The sequence below is a fragment of the Mizuhopecten yessoensis genome, unplaced genomic scaffold (genome assembly GCF_002113885.1).
Source record: "Mizuhopecten yessoensis strain PY_sf001 unplaced genomic scaffold, ASM211388v2 scaffold3453, whole genome shotgun sequence".
NCBI lineage: Eukaryota > Metazoa > Mollusca > Bivalvia > Pectinida > Pectinidae > Mizuhopecten > Mizuhopecten yessoensis.
This window is the reverse complement of record NW_018405052.1, coordinates 522,571-548,007: the sequence shown is the minus strand read 5'-3', so window position 1 is coordinate 548,007 and position 25,437 is coordinate 522,571. Positions and strand designations below refer to the sequence as shown.

General features: G+C 36.0%; 1 protein-coding gene across 1 annotated transcript; it reads left to right on the top strand.

Moving 5' to 3' along the window:
* The first annotated feature begins 407 nt into the window (after positions 1 to 407).
* On the top strand, positions 408 to 24,932 carry LOC110447518 (protein flightless-1 homolog). Its single transcript, XM_021493276.1, has 35 exons — positions 408 to 512; positions 1,526 to 1,645; positions 2,206 to 2,358; positions 3,079 to 3,164; positions 3,292 to 3,368; positions 3,718 to 3,802; positions 4,192 to 4,295; positions 5,408 to 5,524; positions 5,717 to 5,775; positions 6,186 to 6,343; positions 7,137 to 7,221; positions 7,667 to 7,820; positions 8,106 to 8,185; positions 8,977 to 9,059; positions 9,573 to 9,655; positions 10,317 to 10,367; positions 10,882 to 10,994; positions 11,845 to 12,030; positions 12,361 to 12,417; positions 13,027 to 13,142; positions 13,795 to 13,921; positions 14,734 to 14,815; positions 15,184 to 15,271; positions 16,034 to 16,147; positions 16,503 to 16,611; positions 18,705 to 18,788; positions 18,972 to 19,068; positions 19,572 to 19,758; positions 19,986 to 20,202; positions 20,965 to 21,002; positions 21,511 to 21,634; positions 21,772 to 21,861; positions 22,071 to 22,163; positions 22,641 to 22,754; positions 23,169 to 24,932. The coding sequence occupies exons 1-35, from the start codon at positions 450 to 452 to the stop codon at positions 23,301 to 23,303; spliced, it is 3,729 nt and encodes a 1,242-aa protein (XP_021348951.1). The 5' UTR covers positions 408 to 449; the 3' UTR covers positions 23,304 to 24,932.
* Positions 24,933 to 25,437: the final 505 nt, after the last annotated feature.

Genomic DNA, 25,437 nt, shown 5'->3' with positions numbered 1-25,437 from the left:
GGCTACATTCGCGTTACCGGTTGAAACGGTATGTGTGGCGCAGAAATTTTCCACGATAAACGAACACACTTGGACCGTTCTATAAGCAGAGCTAAAAATGCACAGTTTCGGAGAATAAAAAACAATGTATCAAGAATATTATGCCCTTCTCTCACGCGTCCACTAAATTACATATCGTATCTTAAAAACTATATGTGGCTTGACATTGTTTTAGAAAGAAATAACGCAAACTAGCAATATTCAGCAGTTTAGTTTCGGCCAGGTACGTCTGGACCCCTCAATCTACACGTACCAAATTTTCCTGAGGTCAGCCTCGGTCCAAATCTGTACCTGTCGTTTTCTTTACAGGTTCAACCGGTTCAACCGTTTCAACCGGTAACGCGAATGTAGCCCTGTTCAAGCTTACACAGACAACGGGAATCGAACGCGCCGTTCATGGATAAATAACAATGGCGGCCACAGGTGTTCTGCCGTTTGTTCGAGGAGTTGATTTTTCTCGAAATGACTTTTTTGTAAGTATTTAGAGAAGAAGTATTATCTTGTGCTATCGACAGTTTGTTATTTAAACACAAATGTATCAGGTTGCGATCTTTATTTCACGAATAAGACTTGATTGGCCATGCCTTCTGCTATCGAATCTCTCGGTCCGAATAATGACAGCGGAAGTCATAAAATTTAACAATACAGAGTTTTTACGTTTGTTTGAAATAAGCAATGTTTGGCATCTTCGAATTACAACGTTGTTTTGTAAATATATTTTTTCGAGAAACCATAAGGATTGGATACTGGCTCATGAGTCTGCAATTCTGCCAATGATGGATAATGAAATGAATTTTGCCAACTCTCACTATTTAGGAGGGAGACGAATTTTGTCAAATCTCACTATATAGGAGGGAGACTCCCGATTTTCAGGTCCAGTACACTCTGCCGATTGAGCTATATAGCTGTAAAGACCTATAATAGCTCTATTGACATATCTGAAATAGGTCTTTTTCATGTGGTTTTCTTTTTAAAGGGAAACGAAACAAAGTCGCTTTTAAAAGGAGATTGTATCATTAGGTTGATAACAAAAGACATCAAATATAAGTATTCTTTTTAAAAAATAATGATGTAAAAAAATGAAAATAAACATCTAAATGTATGCTTTTTGTTATCAACATTACTATAAACTTTATTGTTTTATGCGACTTTGCTTTAATTTAACGAGAATTGAAATCTGAGAAAATATAGCTCAATACAGCTATAATTTATAGGTAAATATAGCTATATAGGTCTTTATAGCTATAAAGCTCAATCGGCAGAGTGTACTGTCAACCAATGAATTTGCTGAACTATTCCTAATTTCTAAGATCTGCAGTTTCATCTGAAAGAACAGCTCAAAAGATGCCATTTAAACGTGATATTTTTTTCCCTATGTTGTACATAAACACATTTTATTTATGCTTTTAATTCTGAAAACGCGTATTTTTACCCATGTCGAGAAAATTTTGTGCATAACAAAAACTTGTGTACATTAAATGTACAGGGTCATGATGGGGATGCTTTCCCAAACCAAGTTGGTGATATGTCTGGATTAAGATGGCTGCGACTGAACAAAACAAAACTTCAAAAGATCCCGGAGGAAATAAGTAAACTGAAAAAATTGGTAGGTATAATATGTTAACATTATTCAAAATTGATAAGTTAGGTGTGTTACACAAAGGTCCATATACCACATAGCCTGATAAGACCTGTATTGGTCACTTTCTAGGAAGATAACGTGTTTTTACATGTAGATGTTACTTATTATTGAAAATTACACTTGTACACATAACTTATTCTGTTGTAATAACTTAATGTACATAGAGAGACAGAGAGAAGTTGAGAATCTAGTGTAATGGAACTGGACTGGGTCGATCCTCGGCGACCAGGTAGCTCAATTGGTTGTCTGTCTATCTGTCTAGAGTTCGGAAGGTCCCCGGTTCGAACCCAGGTCTGGCCGTGCATTTTGCCTCTCCTGTTACACTGGTACAATAAGTTTTGCTGTCTTTACTGTTCAGTTTTTGAAAACAAGATATTTTCAAAACTTCTAGTTCTCTCTATAGAACAAGTTATCTGGCTTGAGATGTTATTTCATAAGGTTCTTTTTTCAAATAGATTTAAAGAATATGCTTAATGGGTTTATTTGTAATAAAAGCTCTGTTGACATTACAAACACTTTTGTAGGAGCACTTGACCATCATGCATAATGACCTAGTAGGCCTAGGAGACAGCCTGGGGTCATTGCCAGCACTCCGGACTCTCAACTGTAGACACAATGAACTTAATGATGATGGTATCCCAGGCAAAATCTTCAACCATGAAGATCTGTCTGTTGTGGTAGGTTTTTCACATTTAATTTCCGTCCCAGATGATTCACTGTAAAGTCACACTATAGGCTAAGATTACAAACTGGAATTGTTCAGTGATGATCAACATTACCTTTTTAGAAAGGCGGCCTGCCACACATACCTGAACATACACCACTCATAAACAGGCTGAGAACCACTCTGTTCCATAGATGTGATTTCATACCAGGTGCCCAAACACGTTATTTTGTATCAACAAACAGTTTACCTGGTCTGTTTCTCGTACTTTCTACACCAATAAAGGTTATCTTACCTGTTCATCCTATCTATAATGATTTGTTTCATACTTTGATTTATTCAATGTGGTGAATCCTAATACTTGTTTAGGAAACCTGCTGTCCTTAATTCATCAGCATTTTCCTGCCGAAGATTATGCATGTCATTACTTCATTCTTTGCCATTATTAAATATCAATAGAAATACTTGTTGATGCCTTAACAATGAAGGGTGAATTTATTAAAAAAAAAAAAATGATATTATTTGCAGTTTACCCAGTATGTTTTCTATGTCCTATTGACAGTTATTGTTATTTGGCAGTTTATTTGTTCTAGGTCAAAATCAAAATTTCATCTATGTAAATCTAGCCAACATTTAAAGATAACTTGTTTGTAACTAAATTAGTACAGAGAATAACGTTGGGGCAATCTTATTTTAAGTATTAAACATGATGTCATACTAAATGATGTTACAGGACCTGAGTCACAACAAACTAGTAGATGTGCCACCAGAACTAGAGAATGCCACCAACGTCATTGTTCTCAACCTCAGTCACAACCAGTAAGTATGCTTATCACCACTGTACCACACAAATACGAAGAATCAACACAATGTTCCTTCAGTGTGTTTTATCATTATCATGTAAATTATGTACAGTAATTTGGATATGTTTATGCTTTCTTTGCAGGATTGAAATGATCCCAAATCAGCTGTTCATCAATTTGACAGACATTTTCTTCCTAGACCTCAGTAATAACCTGTTTGGTAAGATTTGTACAAGGTGATGGTGATGTGTTGGCTTGTACATTTAAATAATACTCACATATATATACACTGTATATATCATCTGTCGTATGAATAGTGTTTCACGTTACACATATATGACCAAAAAAAGGTTTCTTGTATCATAGACTGTAACGACTATACTGGTAAAATCTAGTTAGTAAATGCTAATTTGTTTGTGTAATACTGACATGTTGTCTGGATTTGATATATGTTCTGTATAATTTGACATTACAATTAAATTGAAGTAATCCTACATATCGCCTTGTGGCAGAGTCTTTCCGATATCCAGCAATAGTTGGACTGATGTAAATATGTTTTTGATCAACAGAGACCCTGCCCCCACAGATGAGGCGACTGACCAACCTTCAGACACTCATCCTAAACAATAATCCCCTGGTCCATGCACAGCTTAGGTGAGAAATAAAACTTGTACCTGTTCAAATCATTGCTAAAGATGGTTACTACCCTCTCATCTATTAAAAATGGTGGTCAATCATGAGTATATTGTTGATGGGTTGTTAAGCAATGAAGAAATAATGTCATCAAGCTTAAGTGATGTATTGTCTATTCTGCCACATCAGCGATGTAACAACACTTTGCATTGGGAAATAACGAAGTATTATCAGACAAAAAATCATTCACATGCAACACCCTTCCCCGTATTGCTGATGTTAACAAGTGCATTGTGTGTGGCAGATGTTGGATGAATTCGCTTTGTTGAACGATTGTTGACATACTCTTCATGATGAGATGAATCTCTGTAACCATGCTCATCATAATGGTATGTATTTGTGTGTTGCAGACAACTGCCAGCTTTGCTGTCCCTACAAACCTTGCACATGAGGGACACACAGAGAACCCTGGCTAATTTCCCCTCTGGACTGGATACACTCACCAACCTACAGGGTAAGGATATTCCACATCAATTCCTTTGCTTACATTAACAATTTTCTTATTTCAATACTCACAAAGAATAGTTCATGTCACAGGTCTAGTTAGATTACTTATAGCTTTAAGGGTGTTCACAGCAGAAATGATGTTACCAACTATTCAAAATTCCTGTGACTTTTTATTTTATGTTTATTCACACATATAAAATGTTTTATTTCATGTTTTTGTCATACATATACAATGTTTTCTTTGAAAAGTGTCATATTTTTTGTTATCTCCCGCTTTCACCGAAATGGGGGATATTAATTTGGGTCTGTCTGTAGTGCTTCATTTCCGTGCAATAACTACAAAAAATATTAACTGATCTTCTTCAAACTTGGTCACAGGGTTTAATGCCTTGAGGGCTCTGCCAAATTCGATGACCACTTTCAGCGGGTCCCATTTGGTGGAGTCATGGCCCTTTGCATAACAAAAATGTCATTATCTGCTGCGTTTCGTTTCCATGCAATAACTACAACAAATGTTAACTGAATTTCTTCAAACTTGGTAGCAGTGTTTAATGTCTTAAGGGCTCGGCCAAGTATGATGTTATGGCCTCTTGAATAATGAAAAACATCATGATCTGCCGTTTCTGTTCATTAACTCTCACAAATATAATCCGATTGTCTTCAAACTTAGTAACAGATTCAACGCATTAGGGCTCGGCCAAGTTTGACAACCACTTTAATCGGACTCCATGTGGCAGAGTTATGGCCCCTTGATTAACTCCAGCAAATATTAGCCAATTCCTTCAAACTTGATAACAATGTTTGTGTTCCTCGATCTTTCTACCCATCTGGGGCACCCTTTGGTTTTCGTGTGATAATTGCTGTAGATATTGTTAACATGTTTCAACCAAATTCCTTATGCACATCCAACTCATGCTATAGGGCTTTTTTCTTCTTCAAGTTTCAAGCTTTACATTATGTCTCAACAGCACTATACTCACACGTTGAAACCTAACCTCAATAATGTTAACCTACAATATGTTCTTCAAGCGGGGGATATAAATTTCACAAATTTGCTTGTTGTAATTTGTATTTGAGTCCACTATTCAAACACCATGCATGAATGGGTTTTTTTTTTAGATGTTGACTTGTCTAACAATGACCTGCCACGAGTGCCAGAGACACTGTACAAAGTCAGCTCCCTGAAGCGTCTCAACCTCAGTGGCAACCAGATCACAGAGCTCTCTCTCGTCATTGGTGAGTTTCTCTTAATGAAGTTTACATGAAAAGCATTTTTTATGTACCAAATTTCATGAACGAGGTTTTACATACAATAATGTTTTTAAGTGCAAAATACAGATATAAATCAGTATAAGCTATTAAACCAAATCAGTTTATGTTTTAGTTTAGAACTTACTTATTGTCATAATATTAATAATTTATCTGCAGACACATGGGTCAACATGGAAACACTGAACCTGTCCCGCAACAAACTCACAGCTCTGCCGGTAAGTGGGCTTTTAAACTTTGATATGAGTAATCGAAGTATGTGCTTTAAGACATTGCTATTCTAAGGGTGCCATTATGGTGTGCTGACTGTAATCTGGGTTTTACCGTTTATAATTGTATTTTGAAGACTTGATAGCAAATATTTCAGCACATGTCAATGTTAGACAAATTATGGCTTTGTGAATGAAATAGTTGTTACCAATGGATCCAATCAACACCCCACATAATCTGTCTTTATAAAAACTGTCAACACCCAATATAATCTTCTCAGTCTCTAAAGATCTTATCTGCACCTAACAGATTTTTTTTTAGCCTTTATAGTGCTGTATATTAGGTATTAAAATATTTATTGTAAATCTGAATTAAAGAAATGATAATGAAAATGGTTATCACAATCACTGTATTTCAGTCCTCCCTTCACAAACTGGCTTCTCTGAAGAAACTCTACCTGAATTCTAACCTGCTAGACTTTGAGGGAATCCCAGCCAACATTGGCAAGCTCCATAACTTGGAAATATTCAGTGCGACTAACAACCAGCTGGAGATGATTCCAGAGGGACTGTGCAGGTAATAACATCCACCCTAGTTACTGTCAAACCCTGTAACCAAAACCACAGAATTTAATTAACTTCATATGTAATAAGACTTTAACCTCATATATGAAAAAACTCATTGATAATACATGTATCTATTATTATATGCTTGAAAATTTCGCACAATCACATTTGCTGGATCCTATACACGTGACCAGTCCTCAATCTAGACTGGTTATCCGGTGAATATTGATTTCTAAATATAGCCTATACGGAAATTCCCCACAGCTGTCGTAGCTCATGTGCAGGTAGACTGGAACGTGATCTGTCAGATGACAACAAAAGTTAGCTGCTGGCGAACGCTTCACCTACGTTACATATGAAAATGTCCAAAAAAATTACTTGAAGATAAATATGTTGTTAACACATATAAGGACACTGTATCCTCTGTGTTTATCTAAAGTAAAATAACCTTGAAGACGTCTTCGAAAGCTACAATGTCAACCTGGCTAAATTTTACACGGAGAACCTTTAAGGATTTTGTTTTTTAATTATTGTTGAAGCATATGACAAAACAGTTATGGGCTTTTGTGCTGGTAAATATGATGTGATATGAGCATGAAAAAGTGATATTGACCGAGACGATATTCACCAGCACAAGAGTCTATAATTGTATAATATGCCATAAAATAGTAATTCATAATATCTCATATGTCATAAGACTGTAATTGATAATATCTCATATGTAATTAGAATTTAAACTCATACATGAGTCTTAACTAACAAATAAATTGTACATTCACATATTGTGTTTATATTCATTTCAGATGTGGGAAACTGAAACGGCTCCTTCTGAATGGCAATAAACTTATTACACTTCCTGATATTCTGCATCTATTACCTGAGTTAGAGGTAAACCTTCAGTGTATATAACACAGATTATAACATTTTCTTGAAATTGTTTTAAAATCGTACTGGCTTAAATTTGTCATAGTGATTTCGTTATAGGAATATTTAAACATACTGGTATCTTGCTAATGTACTACTGTAAATGACAATACATGTAGTATTATATTAGAAAATTCTGATTCTATGCTTATTTGTAGTCTTCATTCTTGGGGTATTTGAATTTGTCTCTCAACTCTGTTATATGTAAAACATGTTCAAATTAAGACATGATTGCTCAACTGCAGCATAACTGAGCATAAAAATAAGATGCATATCAAAATATGTACAATTTACGATATGATTTGTAGAACAATATTGGTTTATAACTTGGAGATTATATTTATTCTTGGGTTTCAATATCTTGACGAAATGTAGTAGTACTGATGATTTATTTCTATTTTAATCCCAGACACTGGATGTAAGGGACAACCCAGGGCTAATGATGCCTCCCAAACCTGCTGAGTTGAAGAAAAACCTGGAGTTCTACAACATCGACTTCTCCCTCAACAATCAGCTACGTCTGGCCGGTGCTCCTACCGCCCCCTCAGCAGACCAGTCTCCTCGTATGTTATATCTCATTATTGAAGTAAACAGATTTTCGGACAAAATGTGTGAACTTTAAGATCACCATTTTGGTATGTCCAACTCAGCAAATGATGAAATGAAGGAACTTAAAGATCAGCATTTGTTCAAGTTCAAGTCAGCAGAGAATGAAAAGTTGCAATCAAATCAAACATCTATCAGGTTAGAAAATCATGGAGGTGCTATTTTATATTTGTTAACATTTAATTGCAAAAACAATTTGGTTGTTATTCAGTTGTGTTCTAAACAAATACTTTTGTTTACAGAACAGAAAGACCCTGTGGCTCGTAAGTTAAGACTGAGGAAAAGACGTGATGGCCAGCAAGAGAGTGAAAAAGTTCTCAAGGTACTGAGTTAAAAATTGTAATGTTTGTCTACGAAATAAGTATTTACACTCCTCACCTATCCTTTTTAGGTCCAAGGCCTGGATACCTTTTCTCCAGTGGACTGTTTTTACCGCTGTCTTACAAACTGCAGCTGATCCAGCTCATTGTATTCCTTTCCTTCTCGACTCCTCCTTTCCAACTTGATTTGGGTCTAACAGATATTCATGTCCCATTGGGCTGTCTTGTCAATGAAGACACACAGTGTCCTTTTTTTTAGTGTCGCAAATTGTGTCCATCCCATTTCAATCTGAGTATCAATTTCTTACTCTTAATCTTCCTCTTCCTTGTATTAAATGACATTGGTCATCTGATCTGGACAATTTTTCTCCTACACTTGCTCAGGGAAGTGTTTATGGTTTCCTCTTTCAGATGTCTTGTCCATATTGCAGACCTCATTTCGGTATTAAACACATATAATGTAAGGTATCTTTGACATCTGCAGAAAGCCTTTAGCTTTTGTTGATATTTCTTGTAAATAAGTTCTTCTATTTAGTGAAGTGCATTTAAGTGCTCAAGTGGAACTTGTGATTATCATTACGTGCATGTAAGTGAATAAATACAGTATCATGGCTTCCCCTAAAAAAGACTGTCCAACATAGAGATATGATTCTTCAAGTAGAGTACCTTCCAACACTGTTTAGAAAATATTACAAGGAACACAGGGAGAGGTTTAATGTGGGTTGTGTAAATTGACGCTAATTCTGTTGACCTTAGTTAAGGGTTAGACTGATTCAGTTGTTGTGTGACACAGGGTATGAGGGATGTGGCAAAGGATAAGGCAGATGGTGCTGGCCCAGAATCTTCTGACAGTCAAGAGCAGAAAGAACCTCTCAAGTAAGTTTTGAGTGAAGTTTATTCTACACAGCTAGATCATCATTGTTTTATTTCTGCAACACATGATCACTGCCCTGAAGTCAGGTATATTTTTGTGTGCTGCAGCTATTGTAAAATTATATGTGACAGAAAGTGTTGTTTTATAAACAGTTGTTTAATAGAGGCATTTCCAGAAGAGAATATAAGAAAGGGGACCGAAAGAAACTTTTTATTGATACAAAGGTAGGGGGGGTCTAACTTGGTTTGTTTGTGCTTTACGTCCCACGAACAGCTATGGTCATTTAAGGACAAGCCAGATTTTGTTGTGGAGGAAAGCCAGAGTACCCAGAAACAATCCTATTGTTATTTTATGTAGCCAGGAAGATCAAAAATAATTGTGAGTGGTGGGGTCCCACATATATTCATATCTGGAAAAGTCCAAAGTGATTTGATTTGAGATCTGATATATTATTTAAGCTCAGAACGACTGACTAGTGTTGTGTTTAAGACTTGACTTCAGACACATTGTTACAGGCCAAAGCGATGGGATGAACACTTGACACGACCCCAGTTGAACTACAATGAAATCTTTGACGAAGATGTTGGACAAATACCTGGTAAATATCAATCCAGCTTGGGGTTTTTTCTGTCGCACATAGCTTGCTGTCCTTCATATAGATTATAGTAAATAATTTTCTCTAAAAAGAAGTATTCAAATAATTAGATACAAGAATGAATGCATGTAGGTGAATCAGGACAGCTGGTAGTCTGTAAATGCACTATTCATGTTCACATAAACTTTATATTTTACTGAGGATATGTAGACCTGAACAGAAAGTTAATCTGTTTAAAAGATGACTGTAGAAGTTTTTCGAACAGTTGATTATCCTTCCTATAAACTATATCAAGGGATTTAAACAATGATTGCAAATATTCACACATCAATGTGTATTTAGATACGAAGGATATATAGATTTTAGAACCATTGCCAACGCAAAAAACGTCCGCACCATGATCAGTGTAAAGAGTCGCAACATTTCCTCACACAAGAATTCCTACTTTTACAGTACATGTACAAAGTGGAATTTGTTTATCAGATTTGTTTATAGTAATGAGATGGACAGAATCAATCATCAGTGAGGATATTGATACATCCCTAATTCTGATGGGCAGTCCAAACATTCATTCTTCTGTTTTATTGACAGCTCAGATAATGGCATTTCGAAATATTGAATGTTATGTTTTCTGTTACTATACTGTACTTTTCTGTTTTAACAGGTATCCAATGTTGGGAAATTGAAAATTTTGTTCCAAATCCAGTAGAGGAAGGTAAATATAACTGTCTATTGTAAATGAATAATAAAAGATCAGCGTCCCAAACCTAGCTTACAATTAACCCTTTCACCCCTATGTAACTGTAGTAAACTGTACCATGCATTGATGTGGAAAAATCCATTTTTGTCTACAGTGGTGAAAGGGTTAAAGCTCAACCCTCTGGTAAGTTACACTATCATGGTTCTGTGAGATTCTGATCATTGCTGTTGTATAATGTGATATGCTTGTTGCATGACCATTCTGGTGAAACAAGTGATCCTGTTTGTCCCTGTTTCCACACAGGTGAAAACAATGCTTATCATGAGGCTGTCTGTGTTCCCAGTCAGTTTCTTGTTGGTTTTCTGATCAGCAGGGCTGTTGTATTATGTGGCTCTATATTGTACAATATGCAGATGTAGTGGTATCAAGTTTCATTATCTACTAAAGGCAAAAGTTGAACAGTGCATCATCATTTGTGATGATATGGTTTGTAAATAACGAATCTAAGTGTTCACTTTGGTTTTGTTAGTTTTGATTGGGAAGTTCTATGAGGCTGATTGCTACATCATCCTGAAGACCTTTATAGATGAGTCGAACAGCATGGGATGGAAGATCTGGTACTGGATTGGTGAACACTGCACTGTGAGTACATATTGCTACCAGAAACAGGAACTATAGGTATCCTACACTCACCAGTTTTTATCTTAGCTCAACAAACTTTGGGACAAATTTAAAAGTGGTCATACAGGTTTAAAAAGTGTTTGAAAAAAGGTCTTGAAAATAAAACTTGTCTTAAAAGATACCTGAACTTTGACGACTGGTCCTGAAATTCTTCTTTATTTCTAACTCAGTATCATCTAGTTTTTCCTATTAAAAAGGTCCCTAAAAAGTTCTCAAGTCCTGTACAAAATATTTTGTCAATCTCATGTGGAAAAAAATCGGAATACTTTTTTATCATACAACCAAGAATTTATGCTCATATCCTAAAAGTTAAAATGTCTTCTCTGACCATAGTAAAGTTTACATGATCCCATCTTGAAATCTATGACAGCATATTTATTGTCCTAAATCTAATAAATGATACTAAATTGAACCCCCTGTCATGTCACAATAGAAAAGTTATATTACACTAGTTGCATATTTTTACTACAAGCGACTGACATTCTTCAGGCGGGTTTGAGGCCTATGCGGGGCAGTCGCCAGGTACTGGCCGTAGGTCGGTGGTTTTTCTCCGGGAACTCCGGCTTTCCTCCACCACCAAAAACCTGGCACGTCCTTATATAAACACAAACAAACCAAAAAATCACTACATGACATAGTAATTTTATCCTCAAAAGTTACTGAGCTGTTTAACATCTACCCAATAGTAAAGTCCAACTCTACAGATGTCCTTTGTGTAAACTGATGGCTGTGATCGCAGCATTTACCTGTAACTTATGATGTTTAGATGATTCATTCATTAGGTTATGAAAATGATCAAAATTTCCTACAGCTGGATAAGAAGGCGTGTGCTGCCATACATGCAGTGAACCTGAGAAATCTCCTGGGGGCAGAGTGTCGCTGTATTCGTGAGGAGATGGGGGATGAGTCGGATGAGTTCCTTGACCTGTTTGAGAACGGAGTGTCATACATAGAGGGTGGAAGGACAAGTAGTGGCTTCTACAGTGTGGAGAATGCTGTAAGTTGTCACTTCTATCTTAATGCTGTTAATCATAAGATAAATCCATTTATGCCCTTTAAATTACATGTTGGTATGCAGATATTTATTGTATTGTATTTGTACCACATCCATAATTAAAATACACATTAATCATTTGGTGTGCTAAGTTATGTGCAGAGCATAATAAATAATAATGATTAATTAAATTTGAAATTAAAATTCCAACAATCTGTAACCAACATATATGTTAATGACTTACTTTATACATCAGCGTGAAATAGAATGATTGAAAAGATTGTACTGATGTACATGTATTTAAGATACTAATAATAAGTAACTGTGTTTCAGGAATATGACATAAAATTATATCGAGCTACTGGTGTGCAGACAGTGTTCATGGAGAGGGTAGGTATAAGTGTTAAATGAAGTAAAGCCTCAGAGGAATAAGATGTTGAATCATATTAATTAAAATTTATGAAATTATGATAAGTTGAGAGATTTTGTATTAATTGGTTTCAAAATAATGTAAAATTTCTGCTATGTATTTACATTCATAATATTCACTTGTTAATTCAGACTGCAGAAACAAAATTGTGAATATGTGCACATCTTACACATGTCCAGTCAACTGTAAACTTTTGTATTTGTGAATGTAAAAATTCAAATGAAATATACCTGCAAATGTTTCATGTGATACAGAATCGGTGATATCTGTTGATCTCTTCTTCATGGTATAGACATTCCTCTACATTTCTATTTGCACTTTAGCCTGAACATTTGTTGTTACATTCAAAGTTATATGTTCACAAATGATTTTGTGGATACAAATTTTGCAGTCAGCTGATATCAAGTTGTGATCTACTAAGTAAATTTGGATTGTTCATATATTCCATGTAGCATCCCTTTTCCTATGCAACCACTATAGTTGTGTTATGTAGAATGAAAAATCCATTTTACCTGTCATAACAGATATATATATGTATAGTTATTAAAGAAAATCTTTCTTTTTTTCAGTGTTTACCAGAGTTTTTATCTTTGGATAGCAGATTTGTGTTCATGTTGGATACTGGTGTCAACATATATATCTGGGTGGGAAAGACATCTAAAGCAGTCACCAAAACAAAGACAAGGTAAGAACACTTCTTCAGCATTAATCGTTGTCCCCAACCCATTTAAACCTTCATGCAGGAAATTAATCTTGTATATGATGGTAATATCAGGATATTGTGTGTGTTAATAGACGGTTAATGATCATACTGAAACATTATATTTTCGCCCTGTTTAATTCATGATCCTGTGTACGTTACACAGGGTGTATAAAATATGCAGTGTGTGAGTTAAATTTGGTGTGCACATCAATACTATCCGAATTCTGTATATACATTCATGTTGGCAAGTCTTGTGCTAAATTTTGTCAGATTGTCAATGTGATGCTTGCATATTTTGCATAAAATTTTGATTGGTTAACCGATTTCTGTGTAAGAAATTTCTTGTAGTGTCAATTTCTAAGAAACATTTTACTGTTACGGTAAGTCTGCCGAGACTTCTTCTTCATATCGAACAGTATGTTTATTTGTTTCCTTTCAATTTAGACCAGTTTGGATAGGTTTCAGGTTATACTGTATTTCACAAGTCCGGAATAGCATTACATGGTTAAGGTAGATTGTTTGGATCAGAGTTAATGTTGAAGGTTACTGTGGTATTAAGGTCAGTAGGTCACAAAAATAACATTTAATTGTTAAGTTTCTTTTGCTTAAGAAATATTTTTTCTTTTTATTGTAGACTTATAGCAGAGAAAATTAATAAGAATGAAAGGAAAGGAAAAGCAGAGATCCACATGGAAGTTCAAGACAAGGAATCAGCAGCGTTCTGGCGAGGATTAGGGGGAGCTCCACCAATGCCTATAGTGGTTAGTACAGTAACTCAAACATACCAAGGAGTCAGTGGTAGGGGGAGCTCCACAGATTCTTATAGTGGTTAGTACAGTAACTCAAACATACCTAGGAATCAGTGGTAGAGGGAGCTCCACAGATGTTTATAGTGGTTGGTACAGTAACTCAAACATACCTAGGAGTCAATGGTAGGGGGAGCTCCACTAATGCCTATAGTGGTTAGTACAGTAACTCAAACATACCTAGGAATCAGTGGTAGGGGGAGCTCCACCAATGCCTATAGTAGTAGGTACAGTAATTAATAAACATACCAAGGAGTCAGTGGTAGGGGGAGCTCTATAGATTCCTATAGTGGTTAGTACAGTAACTCAAACATACCTAGGAATCAGTGGTAGGGGGAGCTCCACCAATGCCTATAGTGGTAGGTACAGTAATTAATAAACATGCCAAGGAGTCAGTGGTAGGGGGAGGTCTACAGATTCCTATAGTGGTTAGAACAGTTACACAAACATACCTAGGAATCAGTGGTAGGGGGAGCTCTATAGATCCCCGTAGATCCCTTTTGACTATTTAGCAGATGTCAGATATGGAAGAAACTCTGAGGGGAAATTATTTATGAGGTTAAACGGTAACAGTGTTTCATGAATAGGAATGTATACGTCTTAGTAATTATTCTTACTATCCTATACTACTGGTAGAGACAAAGACATTTCCCTGATATTTACATTGGTAGCAGACATACATAATCCTAGCCCGATACAGAATCATTTTCATTGATTGGTTGAAAATGAACAAAATGAAATTGATTATTACAATGTTTTCTTAACAGGCAGCGACACTAGCACCGATAGAATACCTACCCAGGATGTATAAGGTGGGACTCGGTATGGGATACTTGGAACTACCACAAGGTAAAAACAGATCTCAAGGAATAATTCATTTGGTAACATTCTACATAATTTGAAATGCAGAATTCACTTCTGTAAATGTAATTGATGAACATGAAAATAATGTAGAATTAATAGGATACTGTCTAAAATGAAATATTCATTGTATATAAACATTTGCAGTTTTCGTCATTACTATCAACCCATGAAAATATATAATACAAATTTAATTGATATACTTGACCACTGTGTGTTTATATTGGGTATCCATGAAAGTTTGAACCACAAAAAAGATATAAATAGCTTCAAACCACTGGAGAAAGTACCTATAAATGGCTATTATATACAGTACATGGCTTAATAAGTTCAATATTACTTACTTGTGATTTCAGTTGAAATTCCAAAGGGGAAGTTAGTGCAATCACTGTTGCAGTCTAAATGTGTGTACATACTGGACTGTAAGACTGACCTGTTTGTATGGTAAGTATGTTTATATGTACATACTGGACTGTAAGACTGACCTGTTTGTATGGTAAGTATGTTTATATGTACATACTGGACTGTAAGACTGACCTGTTTGTATGGTAAGTATGTTTATATGTACATACTGGACTGTAAGACTGACCTGTTTGTATGGTAAGTATGTTTATATGTACATACTGGACTGTAAGACTGACCTGTTTGTATGGTAAGTATGTTTATATGTACATACTGGACTGTAAGACTGACCTGTTTGTATGGTAAGTATGTTTATATGTACATACTGGACTGTAAGACTGACCTGTTTGTATGGTAAGTATGTTTATATGTACATACTGGACTGTAAGACTGACCTGTTTGTATGGTAAGTATGTTTATATGTACATACTGGACTGTAAGACTGACCTGTTTGTATGGTAAGTATGTTTATATGTACATACTGGACTGTAAGACTGACCTGTTTGTATGGTAAGTATGTTTATATGTACATACTGGACTGTAAGACTGACCTGTTTGTATGGTAAGTATGTTTATATGTACATACTGGACTGTAAGACTGACCTGTTTGTATGGTAAGTATGTTTATATGTACATACTGGACTGTAAGACTGACCTGTTTGTATGGTAAGTATGTTTAGATGTACATACTGGACTGTAAGACTGACCTGTTTGTAAATTCAAGGACATATTTATTTTTAAAAGAAATTCACTGTATACAGTTCTGTCATCTAGAAATATACGGCATCTGAATTTTCTTTAAAGGATTGGTAAAAAGTCTACTCGGCTCATCAGGGCAGCAGCACTGAAACTTTCACAAGAACTCAACCTCATGTTGATACGCCCAGACTACTGTAGTGTGACCAGGTGTTTAGAAGGGTAGGTCACATTTTATTTCAGAATATTTCGCTGTCCAGATCTTAGATACAAGAGAAACTGGCCAGCATGTAACATCTAAGTAACCCCTATCCTCAGTGCAGGTTACTTGGTCTGTTGTCTTTTTATTTGTGATGGTAAATGTTTGAGAATAGTTTTGTCAACCAGCTTTCTGTTGTTATTATTAATCCTTACATACCACAGCAGATGGAAATGAATCGACTAAAACATACAAAAATTCATCTTATCTTACTGATTATTCCCCATATTTCACTTGGTAAAATGTTATGAAATTATTTACAAAAGTATCAGTATGTTTTGTATGAAATTGACTTACTTTGTTGCCTGTGTTTGACAGGACAGAGTCACAGGTGTTTAAGACAAAGTTTATTGGCTGGGACGATGTGATACCTGTAGACTACACCAGGACAGCAGAGTCCATGGATAGAAGGGGGCATGACCTGAAGGTAATACTAGGGCACAACCTCATTGTAATAGGGAGGGTATGACCTGAAGGTTATACTAGGGTACACCCTCATTGTAACACTGAGGGGATGACCTAAAGGTTATACTCTGGCACAACCTCATTGTTACACTGAGGGCATGACCTGAAGGTTATACTAGGGTACACCCTCATTGTAACACTGAGGGTATACAACCTCATTGTAACACTGAGGGTATGACCTAAAGGTTATACTCTGGCACAACCTCATTGTTACACTGAGGGTATGACCTGAAGGTTATACTAGGGTACAACCTCATTGTAACACTGAGGGTATGACCTAAAGGTTATACTCGGGTACAACCTCATTGTAACACTGAGGGTATGACCTGAAGGTTATACTAGGGTACAACCTCATTGAGGGTATGACCTGAAGGTTATACTAGGGTACAACCTCATTGTAACACTGAGGGTATGACCTAAAGGTAATACTCAGGTACAACCTCATTGTAACACTGAGGGCATGACCTAAAGGTTATACTAGGGTACAACCTCATTGTAACACTGAGGGTATGACCTAAAGGTTATACTCGGGTACAACCTCATTGTAACACCGAGGGTATGACCTAAAGGTTATACTCAGGTACAACCTCATTGTAACACTGAGGGTATTACCTGAAGGTTATACTAGGGTACAACCTCATTGTAACACTGAGGGTATGACCTAAAGGTTATACTCAGGTACAACCTCATTGTTACACTGAGGGTATGACCTAAAGGTTATACTCGGTTACAACCTCATTGTAACACTGAGGGTATGACCTAAAGGTAATACTAGGGCACAACCTCATTGTAACACTGAGGGTATGACCTAAAGGTTATACTTTGGTACAACCTGATTGTAACACTGAGGGTATGACCTAAAGGTTATACTCTGGTACAACCTCATTGTAACACTGACCTCATTGTGATACTGAGGCTATGACCTGAAGATAATACTCGGGCACAGCCTCATTGTGATACTGAGGCTATGGCCTGAAGATAATACTCGGGCACAGCCTCATTGTGATACTGAGGCTATGACCTGAAGATAATACTCGGGCACAGCCTCATTGTGATACTGAGGCTATGGCCTGAAGATAATACTCGGGCACAACCTCATTGTAACACTGAGAGTATGACCTAAAGGTTATACTCGGGCACAACCTCACTGTAATACTGAGGCTATGAACTTAAGGTAATACTCGGGTACAACCTCATTGTAACACTGAGGGTATGACCTAAAGGTAATACTAGGGTACAACCTCATTGTAACACTGAGAGTATGACCTAAAGGTTATACAAGGGTACAACCTCATTGTAACGCTGAGGGTATGACCTAAAGGTTATTCTCTGGTACAACCTCATTGTAACACTGAGGGTATGACCTAAAGGTTATACTCGGGCACAACCTCATTGTAACACTGAGAGTATGACCTAAAGGTTATACTCGGGCACAACCTCATTGTAACACTGAGGGTATGACCTAAAGGTTATACTAGGGTACAACCTGATTGTAACACTGAGGCTATGACCTGAAGATAATACTCAGGCACAACCTCATTGTGATACTGAGGCTATGACCTGAAGATAATACTAGGGTACAACCTCATTGTGATACTGAGGCTATGACCTGAAGATAATACTCGGGCACAACCTCATTGTGATACTGAGGCTATGACCTGAAGATAATACTAAGGCACAACCTCAGTATGACCTGAAGGTTATACTAGGGTACAACCTCATTTTGATACTGAGGCTATGCCCTGAAGATAATACTAGGGTACAACCTCAGTGTGATACTGAGGCTAGGACCTTAAGGTAATACTCAGATACAACTTCATTGTGATACTGAGGCTATGACCTTAAGGTAATACTGGGGGCACAACCTCCAAGTACCACGAAGATCTCCCTAATTCCTATTCTCGGAACTAAAAATATCTGCCTACCAGTTCATACATAATCATACTACTGTTTTCCTGTGTGATTTTTCTGGGATAATATTTCAATCCTTTTGTGTATTACTGATTAACTCAGGCTTTTTGATGTGATTATGAATACATTTTTTGTGTTGTGTAGGTTATTATGGAGAGAGATAAACCGAAGACAGACCTGTCAGCACTTTTCATGCCCAGACAACCCACCATGACCCTCGATGAGGCGGTAAGCTTCCACAACATTTATAGTTACTTACAAATCTATAGAAGCCTAGGTCTAACACATGGACAGGTATAAACCATTAACAAATCAATGTTTGATGTAAGAAATCTCTGGTCGGTTCAAATACACCTAATGTGACTGAAGTAAATTTGACAAAATAGTCAACAAAGCCATTTTGCTTTGTAGGATCAGCTGACTACTGAATGGAATGAAGACCTGGATGGAATGGAAGCATTTGTACTGGAGGGCAAGAAGTTTGTGCGACTACCTGATGAGGAGCTAGGTAGGTGCACATACGTAAACTTAATTGCAACACTGTTATATGTCAGTGGTGTATGACATAGTTATTACACTTGTTGTGAGTACTATGGTCTCATAATGATGTTAAGGGACGATTTTGTGCCAATGCCAAAGAACAAGAGCACGAGACCATTGCATCCTCAGCAGATTGCAATAATATTTAATAAAAATGTTTTTTTTTAATTTACACGTATTCACAGATGAAAACATAGAAAATTATATTTCAGGTGCAAAATAAAAATTTCCCAACTTAGCACTAGTAACAGAATGAGGAAGAGATGTTTCAAAGAGCTCAGTGAACGTGTACTTATAGCTGATCAGCGACTCCTGATTTATCATGTGATGTACTTGTAGACTTTAGTATATGTGTCTGATGTCTGTACTGAAGTTTATGGTTTGTAGGTCTGTAGTGTATAATCCACACTGAGGAATCCTATGTCTGTACTGAAGTTTTCAGTTTTGTAGGGTATTTCTGTATCGTTACAGGTATATTCCACACTCAGGATTGTTATGTGTTCCTCTGTCGGTACTGGGTACCACTCGAGAAGGACGATGACGATGAGGAAGACGATGATGAGGATGAAGACCCTGAAGCAGATGACTACAAATGTGTTGTGTACTTCTGGCAAGGTCGTGACACCTCAAACATGGGTTGGCTTACCTTCACCTTTAGGTACTTCAGACTTGGGGAATACAACTGAATTGCTTCGTTAGATATTTGGAAGAATGCTTAGCTTGAAAATAAACGATTAGGTTAGGATGAAAACACTAATTGTACATACCTGGTAGTTCCTGCAAACTAAATTTTATCCCTAATAGATTGTTCTGAAATTCACATTTGAATTATTACGGTCTTGTTTGAGCCAACTGAAATAGGAATGTTTCTGCTCTGTTTGACAGTTTGCAAAAGAAGTTTGAGACACTGTTCAAGGACAGACTAGAAGTAGTGCGCACACATCAGCAACAGGAGAATCTCAAATTCCTCTCCCACTTCAAACGTCAATTCATCATTCGTCGGGGCAAGCGAAAAGTGGGTGGAGGTGAGGTTAAGAGGACGGACATTGAATTCTTCCATCTCCGTGCAAATGGCAGTCCTATAGCTACTAGATGTATACAGGTAATACTTACTGTAAAAATGTCGTCTTTCATAACTTAGAGACTCATATAGCTGTAGCTTATCATGGTTAGTACATGATCTAGCACCTCTTCTGAGAGGTAGTACTTAGGTGTTAAAATGTCCTCTTTTATAGCTTAGTGACATCAACAGCTGGATTTTTATAATGGTCAGTGGTGTTGTGTAAATGTTAGTACATGATCTTTGACCTCTTCTGAGAGGTAGTAATTAGTGTTAAAATGTCCTCTTTCATAGCCCTGTTACTCCAACAGCTGGAGTTTATCCTGGTCAGTGGTGTTGTGTAAATGTTAGTACATGATATTTGACCTCTTCTGAGAGGTAGTACTATAAAGTGTAAAAACTTAGTTTTTCATAGCTCTGTGACAGCTTGAATTTATGCTGGTCAGTGATGTTGTGTAAATGTTAGTACAAGATCTAGCGATTCCTCTGAAAGGATTTCAATCTTGTTGATAGACTGGAACAGTGTACAGTAACCTGAGAAGCATGCTATTTGACAGTTGAAGTCAAATTTGAGATATTTTTATCAGTAGTTAAACTGTTATGTTAACACTTCGATTTTCTTACTGACTAAGTACTTAATATTACTTAACGGACACTGATATATGTATAGTTATATTTACAAAAGAGAAACTTAATTGCTATAGTTAGTTCACTATTACTTTTAAGGACAATATCATTAGATGGTGATACAGTGGACCATTTATTGTACCTATTTTATACCATTAAATCATTTTACACTTGTAGATTAAACCAGATGCCTCCTTATTAAACTCATTCTTCTGGTAAGTATTACTTCATTTAACAAAACTTTTAAACCTAATACTGTTTTGTCCTAAAATTTCACAGATCAACATCCAATGTGATATTTACCAACACATGTTTTCTTTTCCTTGTCCGTCATTCTAGTGAATGTAAAGATTCTGATTGGCTGACAAATCATGAACTACATGTATAAATAAAATCATATTTTCTATAGATTTTATATATTATTGATTTTACAAACTAAGAAAAAAACACTTCAGTGCTTGTTTGGATGTTTTTAAACATATTATAATTTTCATTTATAGTTATTTCTGTCATATATTTGCCAGATTTAGAAATGTCTTCCCAATATTTTTAAATCCACATTTTAAATTACCAATGAAATTGTCCCTTTTTAAAAACCACGTATCAACAACAACTAAATTATATGCTTTTACAGTAATAGTATTTTGAAAAATAAAATTGACCTAATTATGGAAACAGCTAACATGTGAATACATGTAAAATGTATTTTTCTCAACTTTCCAGCTATATCCTGATGGTGCCGTTTGATAGCGAGGACCTGATGGGTGTGGTCTATGTGTGGATTGGCAGCCGAGCAGAGCATGAGGAGGCAACACTGGCGGAAAAGATAGCATACAAGATGTACAAAGTAAGTTTATACAGAAGAATGATGCATATAATGTACATACAAGGTATGTAGAAGATAGTAAACAAAACATACAAAGTAGTTGTATACAGAAATAATGAAAGCAGTTAAATTATTACAATATTCTGCTGCTTCTTCAGGACAACTACACGATACAGATGATCAGCGAGGGTGAAGAACCGGTCAATTTCTTCTGGGTTGGCATTGGAGGCAAGAAACCTCACGACACTGTACGTATTGGACACTTAATCACAATCAAATGTGTATTTTTACCTGTATTTCTTTTAATTGATACACTTTGTCTGCAATGATTCTGAGAATTTTTGATATTCCTGAAAAGATAGTGCAAATGTTGAAAAGGGAATAACTGGTGTTTTTTTCAATATATATTTTCCATATCTGTTACATAATTATATAGACATAATTTTTCACTTTTCAGGAGGCCAAGTTTATGCAACATGCTCGACTGTTCAGGTGTTCAAATGAAAAGGGCTACTTTACAGTGTCGGAAAAATGTGCTGATTTCTGTCAGGTAAACCACGAACAATGATGATCTACCTTATATTCATATGGCCAAAAATGCTTCTGTTTCGTAAATGAATTCCCTGGAAGCTCTAGTTTTTAGCTTTAATATACAAAATATACCTCACTGATGTGACCAACCACGAGGAACAGACATTAAGTTTCTCGCCTATCATTGATCCTCTTCCCAGTAAGAAGTATTAAAATAGGCAGAGTATAAACTTATATCTAATGCCCTTAGTTTTATGACCTAACATACTTCAGGGTCTTGTGTTCCTTTTTTCTTGAAAATTTGTTAAAAATATTGCCAAACCCCTTGATAATGCCAAACTTTGAGTAGACAGATAGTGGCAATATTGTACAACTTTTTCTGTAATTTTGAAGACTTGTTTTTTTTATGTCTGTCTGGATTGGCCTGTACTTTCTGATATCTGTATTTTATAGTGTGTCTCTGATCTCTATTATATAATGTTTTTCTCTCTATCAGGATGACCTGGCTGATGATGATGTGATGATCTTGGACAATGGCGAGAACGTCTTCCTGTGGGTTGGCAAGAAAACAAGTGATGTGGAAATTAAACTTGCATTTAAGAGTGCACAGGTAATCAGGTCCCCAACCCTGTAGTAGAGACTTCTTTATAAGTCCCCAACTCCCCCAACCATTATTACTGCAGAGGACTTACAGGATTAGTCTCATGTCGTCCATCTATCCCAAAAACACTTCCTTGTTGTTTAATTGTGTACTTAAAACATTATAAATTGTCCAATAAACTATTCCCTCTGGTTTTCATTTGATTTAAAAGTTTATCTTGTGAAAACCTCAACAGAGTTAAGTTTATATTTATACCATAGTATGATAACATTGAGTTCTACACCTGATTTAATTTTGTTGTCAAATTTGACTAAGTTTGAAATGAAAAGTTAGTAGATTGCTTGTGTATAACATATCTCATGAACTGCTCACAAGATTCAGTTAATACCAGAGTATGGTAACATCAAATTTCTGATGTTGTAGGTATATATCCAACACATGCGTAACAAACAGCCCAACAAGCCACGTAAACTACTGCTGGCCATGAAGTACAAAGAGCTGAGGAGGTTCATCAAGTGTTTCCACGGCTGGGGCAAATACAAGGAAGTATTGGAGTGAATATATACAACACCACAGGTTTAGCTGCAGGAGTTACAGCATTCTGTTTAAAAGATCCAGTCTCTGACATGTTACAACAGGTTTCAGTTGTAGTGATGAAAGCTACATTCTCATTAAGGCTAAATTAATGTAACATTCAACCTATTTCATAAGTGAATTTGGATTAGAATGATGCCAACTGATACCAATAGTAGTTTCCTGTTTATTGAATGTGAGGTTTGATAGATGTGTTATTTGCCAACGAAGAAAATGACTGAAAACGTATGTAAGTCATTGAAATCATTGTGATTTGGTGCTGTAGATGAATGTAGAACCTCCAGCACCTATTGCCATAGTTATGTTGGCCAGCTGCCACACCCCCTGAGCTGGTCACAAGAGTTAGTCAGGTGCCACACCCCTGAGCTGGCCACAACAGCTAGTCAGGTGCCACGCCCCCTGAACTGATCACAAGAGACTGTTTAGTGCAATATTGATGTTATGCTATTTGTGAACAGATGATCTGCTGTAGAAGTGTGTGTGTGAGTTTGTCTGTGATATTGGGAATGTTTTATGCTGCTGCCTATAATAGCTTCCTATCTCTGTTAGTACTAGAATGTTGTTTTCTTAAGTCTATACATCTCTCATGTTTACCTGTTCATGTTAACAAAAGTGTTTGTTAATGGAGAAATAGTTAAAGAACAAATTGATGATTTATTGATGTTTGTACAGATACAATTTTGAATGTTGATTTGAAATTAAACAGTCATAGATTTTAATAATGGTAAATAAATTCATGTTCAAGGCCACAAACTTCTCTGCTGTATGGTTAAACCTTATTTATGTCCAATAGTAATCTTAGGTTTAATATTCCATGCTGTTAAATAACATTTGTTTGTGTATATGGATAACAAAACCAGATGATTAAAACCTCACCTCAGCCTGTCCTACTAGCTTCTGAACGAGGACACACCTGACTTAGGTACTGTCTGTTCTGAGATCATTACAGAAATCAAAGAAATGTATTTAGAAAACTATACAACAAAATATTAACATATTACTCCTTTTTATCATTTGATATTATTAAAGATGATATATATATATATATTTGTTAATAATGCATTCACCTATATAATGGCGTTGTAGACTTGGGTACCCCTCGGGAAATAAGGAAACACCATATTTTCAGTATTCAGGCCTGGCAATGAACTTCGTAAATCTTTGTCAAAATTTCAAAAATCAACAGAATTATAAAAACAGCAAATCATTATAGTAGGTTTTCAGAAGTGAGTGGTGAATGTTATGGAAATCACACAGTCATGTAATAGGTCACATCACTATTACTTGTATAGTGAAACCTGTGTAATCTGACATCTTTTATCTGACATAATGCTGAAATCCAATATTGGTTGAAAACTACAAAATTAGACCTGTTACAGGTATATTCCAAAATCATACCAATCAAATATATTGTCTCACATGATGTCGGATTAGACAGGTTCATATTACAGTCACTTTGGTGAGATTATTTATAATCATTTAGTCAACTTATACCCATTATTGTTAATCATGATGATGATAAAATATTTAAAGCTAATTAACATTGTTACAAGAATTCCATAACTTTTTATACAATAAAACAAGATTTACATACCAATGGCTTATTTCATCTTTTGAGTAAGTGCCAGTTAATGTACACAAGATAAGTTCTTGGACTTTCCTCATTATAATGCATAACTCATATACCAGTAAGCTTGATCATGTCATGGGCACAGAAAAACTATTTCAATACTTTCCTTGACTAATTTCTGGACTGCTGAACACAATAATTGTCTCGACTAAATTTGGACTACTGAACACAATAATTGTCTCGACTAACTTTGGACCACTGAACACAATAATTGTCTCGACTAACTTTGGACCACTGAACACAATATTAGTTAACAGTTAAAGTATGGGTATGAGGGATATAGCAAGTTTATGATCCCCCGAGGCCAGGACTATTTCCCGAGGCGAAGTCGAGGGAAATAGTCCTGGACGAGGGGGATCATAAACTTGCTATATCCCAAAATACCCACACTTCAACTGTTTTATTATACCGATACAAACACTCACTTACAATATTCTAAATATTATTAGACAACAAATTTTCAACAGT

Coding starts and splice junctions, on each gene's coding strand:
- LOC110447518 (XM_021493276.1), top strand. CDS start 450: ATGGCGGCCACAGGTGTTCTGCCGTTTGTTCGAGGAGTTGATTTTTCT. Junction 13,143..13,794: donor GTCACCAAAACAAAGACAAG/GTAAGAACACTT, acceptor TTTTTATTGTAG/ACTTATAGCAGAGAAAATTA. Junction 13,922..14,733: donor CTCCACCAATGCCTATAGTG/GTTAGTACAGTA, acceptor TTTTCTTAACAG/GCAGCGACACTAGCACCGAT.